At 47.2% G+C, this 8,892-nt stretch overlaps 1 protein-coding gene across 1 annotated transcript; it reads left to right on the forward strand.

The window, feature by feature from the left end:
* Positions 1 to 5,028: 5,028 nt before the first annotated feature.
* Positions 5,029 to 7,869, forward strand: LOC309392698 (vomeronasal type-2 receptor 26-like; the record flags this gene model as incomplete). Its single annotated transcript, XM_081954126.1, has 3 exons — positions 5,029 to 5,079; positions 6,531 to 6,645; positions 6,944 to 7,869. The coding sequence occupies 3 exons, from the start codon at positions 5,029 to 5,031 to the stop codon at positions 7,867 to 7,869; spliced, it is 1,092 nt and encodes a 363-aa protein (XP_081810252.1).
* Positions 7,870 to 8,892: the final 1,023 nt, after the last annotated feature.

Consider the following 8,892-nt stretch of genomic DNA (forward strand, 5'->3'; position numbering starts at 1 on the left):
GGAACCCAGGATCCGGGAGCCCCGACAACATTTCTGCCTCTGCAGCTCCCGGGTGCGGCCGGACGGATGTATATAATATTATACTATTATTTCATGAAGAGAGGTGAGGCTCTGCTTCCCCTGCGTCCCCTGACCGCACGTCCCTGCCTGAGCAGGGAGGCAGGGTGTGTGTGTACTTTCATCCCCATTCAAGCAGGGCCTCTTATTTCCTCCCCAGCACAGTTGGGGCATGCAGGCTGCTGCCACCTAAGCACCATGATTGCCCCCTCCCCAGCCAGCCAGCCAGCCCCACCTGACCTGCTCCCTGCCGTCTCCTGCAAAGGCTCGCCATTCTCCTCCTCCTCTTCTTCTTCGTGTGGTCGTCCTCCTCCACCCAAGTGGCAGTGGGCTCCACATGACAGGTTTTCATTTCTGCCCTGGGGCAGAAAACTCTGGTGGGCTGGAAGTGAGTGTGAATTGCCTGGCTCTCCAGGGCTTCCTGGGTCAGTTGGAGGCTTCCTTCAAACAGTTGCAGGGCTTGTTTGGGGTTTTTTGCTTCCGGGTTGGTGCAGGAGGCTTTCCAGGGCCAAAATGGTGGGGAAAAAACTCCCTGTGCTTTCTGCACCCCATTTTGGCCCTGGAAAGCCTCCTGCACCAACCTGGAAGCAAAAATAAAAAATAAAACCCCTGCAACTGTTTGAAGGCTGAAGGAAGCCTCCAACTGAGCGAGAAAGCACTGGAGGTCAAGACCATTCACTTCCAGCCCAGCGGTGTTTCCTTCACAATGTGAGCGCACACACATACACACACACACACACACACACACACACACACACACACTGCATACTCATGCATCCCCCGCCCTGGCCCTTGGCAATTTTGAAACCCACCACTGTTAGCAACCCACAAGGAGGGGATACTTTCCTAAGAGCTCACAATTCGGGAATAACGGGGGGGGGGGGGGAACACTGCGCTTTCCACACCCCATTTTGGCCCTGGAAAGCCTCCTGCACCAACCTGGAATCAAAAAATACCCCCCAAAACCTGCAACTGTTTGAAGGCTGAAGGAAGCCTCCAACTGAGCCAGGAAGCACGGGGGGGGGGGGGGAGGCCATTCACACTCACTTCCAGCCCACCAGAGTTTCCTGCGCTAAGTGAGTCCCCCCCCCCCACTGCATACTCAAGCGTCCCCCGCCCTGGCCCTCCACAAAGGCCCGAAAACCAGCTGGCCGGCAGGAGGGGCGCCTGCATGTGGATGCTAGTGGAGCTGGGCTGGGGTGGCTGGCATGCCAGGAGAGGACGCTCTGCATGCCACAGATTCCCCATCACAGCTCTAATCCTTTCAATTCCTTTTCCAGATCAATGATGCACCAGCTTCAGAGGCTCTGAGTGATAAAAGCCGATTCCCCTTTTTCCACAACATGTACCCCAAAGAAGGATTCCACTACCCAGCAATTGTCCAGCTGCTCCTCCACTTCAGATGGACCTTGATTGGCCTCTTTGCTTCAGACACAGAAAAGGGAGAGAAATTCATGAGGACTTTTACTCCTGTGCTTGTCAGGAATGGAATTTGTGTGGTTATATCACAACTGTTCTCAACAAGTGGACATACAGCAGCCCTCAGTGATTCCCTCTCTAAGTGGAGACAAGTAAACGTCTTTGTTCACTTCATGGAATTTGAAAACATTTGGGACAGAATTCTTCCTTTCCATGAAACACTTATGCGTCTCCCAGGACCCATTGAAGGGAAAGTCTGGATCATCACAAATTTTGCACCATATGCAATGAACAATCACAGACTTCTCAAATACATCCATAGTATTTGGAACTTTGCTTATCTGGGAAAAGGAAGGCCAAAAGATTCTGCCTTTGAACCCTATTTCTTTGTGGAAGAAAAGTTTCAAGATCATTATTTTCATTGTTCTCTTTCAAAGAATGTCTTTTCTATCAAAGGCCGCAGAAGATGCACCCAGAAAGCCCCACTGGAGACCCAGTGGAAAAGGGACAGATTCAGGATCCCAAATGACTACGAACCTTACAGTCTCATGAAGACTCTGGCCCAGGCCCTGAATGCTGCATATTCCTCCAGATCGAGGAGGGGAAGGAAGGAGGATGAAAAGATCTTGGGATCTCCAAGGCTGCAGCCATGGCAGGTAAGGGGGTCCCGATATGGATCCATTAATCTTAGATCCTTTGGAGGAGGAATCCAGAGGAGAAGGAGGGGAACCATCTCAACAGATCTGGCCAATTTAATTATTCATGGAATTAATGGTTCCAAAGAGTAGATACCATGGCATTTTGATATTTAGCACTGCTAATTGGAAAATGCGGTATTCTTTTCAAAATTAATTCCTGTATTGGGTTTGTGATGAGCCTGGTGGAATTCCACCTTTCTTCCGTCCCCATTGCAGGTGGGTCTGTGTGCAGCTGGAGAGGCAGCTAAGCCCCCCTATTCTCCTCCAATGAAAGGGATCCTGGCATGGATCTGGATGCTTTATTGGGAGAAGAGGGCAGGTGAAACTGAAGAGATGCAAAGAGTGGAAATCAATTAGAAAGACGAGCTAGGCAGCATTAACTAACAGCCAGCAAAGAAGCAGCTGGAACCTCCCCAGCGATGCTCCGTGTGAGGGACGGAGGCGGTCTCCGGATGACCAGGGGTCTCGGTCACAACGGCTGCTTCCGTCTTTTCCAAAGGCTGACAGAAAATGGAGTCTGGCTTCAGACGTTATAGTTAGGCTTATCTGCCCCCGGCCACTAGGTGCGGCTAGAGCAACAACAGCACAACAGTTACCATATTTTTTGGAATATAAGACACACCTTTTTCCCTCAAAAAAGAGTCTGAAAATCTGGGTGTGTCGAATACAGCATTTTTTCCCTCCCGAAGCCCCGCCTCCTTCACCAAAACGGCCGTGCATACACTTATGGAGGCTTTGAGAGAGATCCTGGGGGCTGGTGAGGGCAGTAATGTGCAAAAAATGGACCATTTTGCCCCCCCCCCCCCAACCACCACCAGCACTCTATAAACCTAAGGCTTATAGGCTATGCATGCAATTTTTTTTGACAGAAAACAGGCTTTTTTGCAAAAAATGGGCCATTTTTTTCTCATTTCCCCCTCCCCAGCAGCACTCTGCAAGCCCCCCCCCCCATGGCTATTTGTGACTTTTTTAAAAAACGGGGGGGGCATTTTCACAAAAACAGGCTGTTTTGGGGAGGTTTGCAGAGTGTAAAAAATTTTTTCCCTATTGGAAAGCTCCTTAACTGGTTGATGAGAATTACATTGATCAAGTGCTGTGCCAGCAGAAACAAAGTCTTAGGTGCTGCAGATTGTCAGCGATTTCCTTCTCCAGCACATCGATAAATACACCTGAAATCATCTACCTACCTACCTACTCTCTATCTATCTCTCTCCCTACCTACTGTATTTCTCTCTCTATCTCTTTTTATTTCTCTCTCTCTATCCCTTTATCTACCTCCCTACCTAACTACTCTCTCTCTCTCTCTCCCTACCTACCTTCTGTGTTTCTCTCTCTTTCTCTCCCTCTACCTACCTACCTACTTAAAAAAAAAAGCCTCTTCAAAACCTTGGTGCGTCTTATACTCCGAAAAATACGGTACATGTTGTGGCATGACAACCTTTATAAATTAGGAGGAGACCCTGAGACCATCTAGCCCAACCCCTCCTCTCTGCAGGAATCCCAGTTCAAGCTTCTCTGACTGATGGCTGCTCAGTCTTTGCTCTCAGATGATCCATGAAGAGGAGACTGAACTTCTCTGCTTTACTGGCTCAGCTCTAAAACAGCTCATCCTTTTATGATATTTTTCTCTCATTCAATTAAAATCTCCTCTCTTGTGACTGAATTCACTTTTTCCACGTCTGACAGTCTGGAATAAGAGTGAGCGGATCTTACACTCGTGTGTAACAGGAGTCAGTTATTGGAGGAGGGTTGTATCCAGTGGTGGCATTCAAAAAGATCCGGAGCTGCCAGTCTCCAGTAAGATGTGCATCTCATGGCCTGGCCCAGCCCATCCCCTGCCCCACCCGCCACCCCCAAATTGCACCTCATTGTGAGCGTCTCTCAGCCATTGTGTGCAGGGAAAAACCTTCCACAGTAAAGAAAAACTTCCCAAGAGTTCGAGAAATTGTCAATTACCTCACACTCACGAGAAGGTTTTCTTTACTGTGCAAGGTTTTTCCCTGCACACAACGGCTGAGAGACGCCTGCAGTGGGGTGCAATTTGGGCCCACACCTCACCCCAAGGCAAGGCCCATCAACTCAATTAGACTCAATAGGCCAGGGGTTGCTCCCTCGACCGGCTCCACCGAAGATCCCCTTCATCCTTTTTGAGTCGGTCTGCTTTGCCGCTCAGTGAACAACTGAGCCAAACCGCTCCTGCCAAGCAGCTTCCCCAAACTCTCCGTGTCCGACCGTGAAGCCAACTGATGGTTATGCAACCAGAGCCAACTGGGTGCAAAGCTGGGTTGACAATGACCCTCCGAGGTCTCCCTCCTGCCTGCTTGCCTAGCACTCGCTCAGCTGCCTCCTCTGATCCTCCGGCTGAATGCAGCCACTCACCGGCGACTGGAAAGCGGGGTCATCCACCGCCTTCTTGTCCAGCATTTGCTCAGAGACCTCCTACCCTCCTGCTCACCCCCCCCCCAGCCTCCCCCCCAACCTCCCCCATGCCTGGGCACAGACACTCACCGGTTCTTTCTTCTTCTGTTTCCAAACTAAGCCCCGGTTGGTTGGTTGGTTGGTTGGTTAAAGTGTGGTTGGATCCTAATGCTCCATCACTGGAGGCTTTTTAGAGGGAGAACTTTTCGGCTGCCAGCTGGCAAAGAAAGCTCTCAGCCATGACAGGCACTGCTGTGGCTCCCGCCGGCTGGGTGGACAAAGGAGCAGGTGGCGGCTGCGGCCTCAGTCTGACATGAGCTGAGGGCCTGGTCTGGGGAGGCGGGGAGTGGCTCGCCCAGGCAGCTACTGCAACAGCAGGGCTGGCCAGGTCCCATCCCGTGTGTTGCACCCCCCTCCCAGCTTTTCCCATGCCTCCATGCCGTTTTTGGGTGTGCAACACGCGGGAGAACCTAGCTGCAGTTTATTCGTGAGCAACATTGGCCAGGAGAGGCAGGGAGAAAGGCCAATGGGGCTCACGAGTAAACTGAGGTCCCTAAGTGGGATCGAGCCAGGGGTGGGTTCTGGCTACCACTACTGCCGGTTGCTCTGCGCATGCGCAGAAGCCAAAAACAATATGGCCGAGAGAACCGGTTCAGGGGCGTCGCCAGCCTGGGTTGCTGCTGGTTCCAGCCACCCAGGCCACCAGGTTACTACCGTTTCAGCCAAACTGGTCCAAACAGGTAGGAACCCACCTCTGATCTGGAGGTGTTTTCCATCAGGATTACAAGGGAGAAGATTGGCCTGACAGATTTCTTCTTGATCAACCCATGATTTCTGGGAATCAATCTGTTGTTTTCAAAGAGTTTATGAATAATCTTTTTTTTCTCTGTTCATTTTATTTGTTATCTGCTCTAAAATGTTCTCTATAATTGACCAACTGTGTCTATTATATTTTCTCTATAGTTTGATAAATTTTTCTCAAACTTTTTCATTCACTTATGAAGATTATGGCAGTATTTGTATCCTATTTAACCATATTTGGAGATGAGACAATTGTAGAAGAAAGATTCAATGTGGGATAAGAAACAAAGTTTTCTGTTTTTCAAATTCCTGGATGTTCCCATTCTAGTTTCATCCCTTTCTGGAGAAGAATGAATTTTGGAATATTTCCCATTATAAACTATACTTGGACCAAAATGGAGAGATAACAGCAGATCTGGGCATTTTGGGCTTCTTGGTTTTCCCCAAGGAGGATGTCAAGGAAAATATTCTGGCGGATTTTCAAAAACAGAGACTTATTATCAATCAAGATGCTCTTTCACAGCTAAAGTTGCTCAATAAGGTGGGATAAATTTTGGTGTCTTTCATCTTTTTTCCAAAGCCTGAGGTCCCATTTCAAGTGGGCAAAGCCTACAGTCTCCAGGGTGGTTGGCCTTCCAAGCCAGTTGGTGTCATCTAATGGAAGTTCTTCAACAGACAGGACCTAAATGAAGGGGCTTTGCCATGTTTTATGGAAACCTTTCAAGATCGTACTGGTCAGAGGTTTCTTTCTTCATCACAGTTTTATTCTATCTTTAAAAAATCTAATGGAATAAACGTTTCCCAAAATTTTTAGAATAAACTTTATTCTCAGTTTTAATATGAATATATCATCATACTTAAATCTTTTTTTCAATTCCATCCCTCTAGACTATTAAGTAGAAAAGTACCTTATTGCAATGTTAAATTCTAAAAGGAAAAGGAAGGAACTAAATGAAGAATCTGCCAGTTGTTCTACCTCCTGCATCTGTTTAGAAGTAGTCAGAGATTTCATATTGACCTCATTGAGGACCAGAGGCTACTTGTCTCCATCCATTTCCCCCTCCATTTTCCATGGACGGAGAGTCCTAACATCTTTTCTTTGGCATTCCTTGTTTTTCTGCTCAGTCCCTGCCTCAGTCCAAATGTGTGGAAAGTTGTCATCCTGGATTTGTCAAGAGGGCTCAAGAAGGAGAACCAGTTTGCTGCTACGACTGCGTTCCTTGTCCGGAGGGGACCTTCTCCACTCAGGAAGGTGGGTGAGACTGGAGGAAAGGAAGTGGAACTCATTCTTTACATACATCAAATAATAAAGTTTGGTTCTGAACATCACACAGGAAATTATTCGGGTCCCAATTCTTCTCTCACTTTCATAGACGATTAAACAAAAATTGATTTTAAAAAAAGTCTTATACTTCTTACCGTCTCTCACTAGAGGTACTAATAAATATGTCCTAGACAATATCTCCTGGTATCACTTGTTGTCCAAATAAGGTATTTCCTGAAAGGTAAAAGGAGAGAATAGTAAGGGAATATGGTTTTTTTTTTCTCAGATGCAGGAAAATGCACCAAATGTCCGGATGACAAATATCCAAATGAGGACAGAATCCAATGTATCCCCAAAGTTATAACTTTCCTGTCTTATGAAGAACATCTGGGCATCATCCTGGTCTCTTTTTCCCTACTCTTGTTCCTAACTGCAGGCCTTGTTTCAATCATCTTCACTAAATACCGAGAAACTCCCATTGTCAAAGCCAACAACCGGGATCTCTCCTACATCCTCCTGGTCTCCCTCCTGCTTTGCTTCTTGTCTCCTTCTCTCTTCATTGGTCAACCAAGGAAAGCCACCTGCCTTCTCCGACAAACAGTTTTCAGCATCATCTTCTCAGTTGCCATTTCTTCTCTCTTGGCCAAAACCATCACGGTGGTGCTTGCTTTCCTGGCCACAAAACCAGGAAATCGGGTGAAGAGATGGCTGGGGAAGAGCTTGGCCAACTCCATCATCCTTTCTTCTTCTGCTCTCCAAATTATCATCTGCTCCATCTGGCTGGGAGTTTCTCCCCCCTTCCCTGACTCTGACCTCCACTCCCAGCCTGGAGAGATCATCCTGCAATGCAACGAAGGGGCCGTTGTCATGTTCTACGTCACCCTCAGCTACATGGGCTTCCTGGCTGCCATCTGCTTCACGGTTGCTTTCCTGGCCAGGAATCTGCCTGGGGCCTTCAACGAAGCCAAGCTGATCACCTTCAGCATGCTGGTCTTCTGCAGTGTCTGGGTGACTTTTGTGCCCACCTACCTGAGCACCAAAGGGAAATACATGGTGGCTGTTCAGGTCTTCTCCATCCTGGCCTCCAGTGCTGGTCTGCTGGGCTGCATCTTCATCCCCAAGTGCTACATTATCCTTCTGAGGCCAGACCTGAACACAAAGGAGCATCTCACAGCCAGAACAAATATAAAAACAGAAGAAAAAATACCATGATATTTAAGAATGGTATAATGTCCATTTATTTGAGCAAATACCTGAATTATTTCCACTTAGATAGTATGAAGGAATCAAAGAACATATCTACCTGTTTCCAAATGGGAAATTGTTGAAGGATTTTAATTCTTTTCACCTCAATAAATCTTGCTAAAGAGAACTCTGTGAAAGTCATTCAGAGGAATTTGTTGTTCACCAACTGCCAATGAATTTGACACCTTTTAAAAAACGTTTTTTTTAAAATGGTTCCTATGGACAGCACTAAAAGTGTATGTGTGAGAGAATGAATAGGAAAAGTGGTAAGATAGATTCTATGGGAGCCAAGCTCCAACTACCATGTTATTTGATAATCTCCATGAGAACCATTGGCCATCCCACCAAGCCAGATGCTTAGATGTCCTCATCCAACGAGATCGATGTCACTGTGTTTTTTTTTTGTTTGCCAGCTGGCTTAAACTCTAAGACATACAGTAGACTGATCTGACTCTTATCACTAATCTCACTACTCATGTCCACATTCTTTTCCACATCATTATTCCCCCCCCCCCCCAAGAAGGTAGGCAGGAACACTACCAAAATGTAATCATTAGCTAGTAAGTTTTGTTTTCACTTTCTTTACAATAAAATGTGTTTCTTAGAATATATCTCGGGTTTATTTTTCTTAATTATGAAGTATACTTCAAGGAAAAACCACGGTTCATCCCTCATTAAATACAATTACCCCAGGGGGGAACAGGGCTGAATTTCCACCCTGGCAATCTAGTTAGCTCACCTTTCCCATAGTTGCTCCTGCCCTATTATAGAAGCTTTTCTATGAGATCCACCATCCTGTCTCTATCTCCTCATTGGGTGATAAGGACAGCAGAAACATCCAGTTCTTTTCCCCAATGCATGGGCCAGGTTGAGACTGGAGTCCAGAAGATGTGGGTGGAGAAACCCCACAGGAGAGTCAGACTGCATCCTGAGGAGATTGGGCTGCACCAGGTGAATAGTTGCAAGCAGGAGATCGGCTGTGTCTCAAAC

This window comes from Natrix helvetica (genome assembly GCF_964273705.1).
Source record: "Natrix helvetica genome assembly, chromosome: 5".
NCBI classification, from domain to species: Eukaryota; Metazoa; Chordata; class Lepidosauria; order Squamata; family Natricidae; genus Natrix; species Natrix helvetica.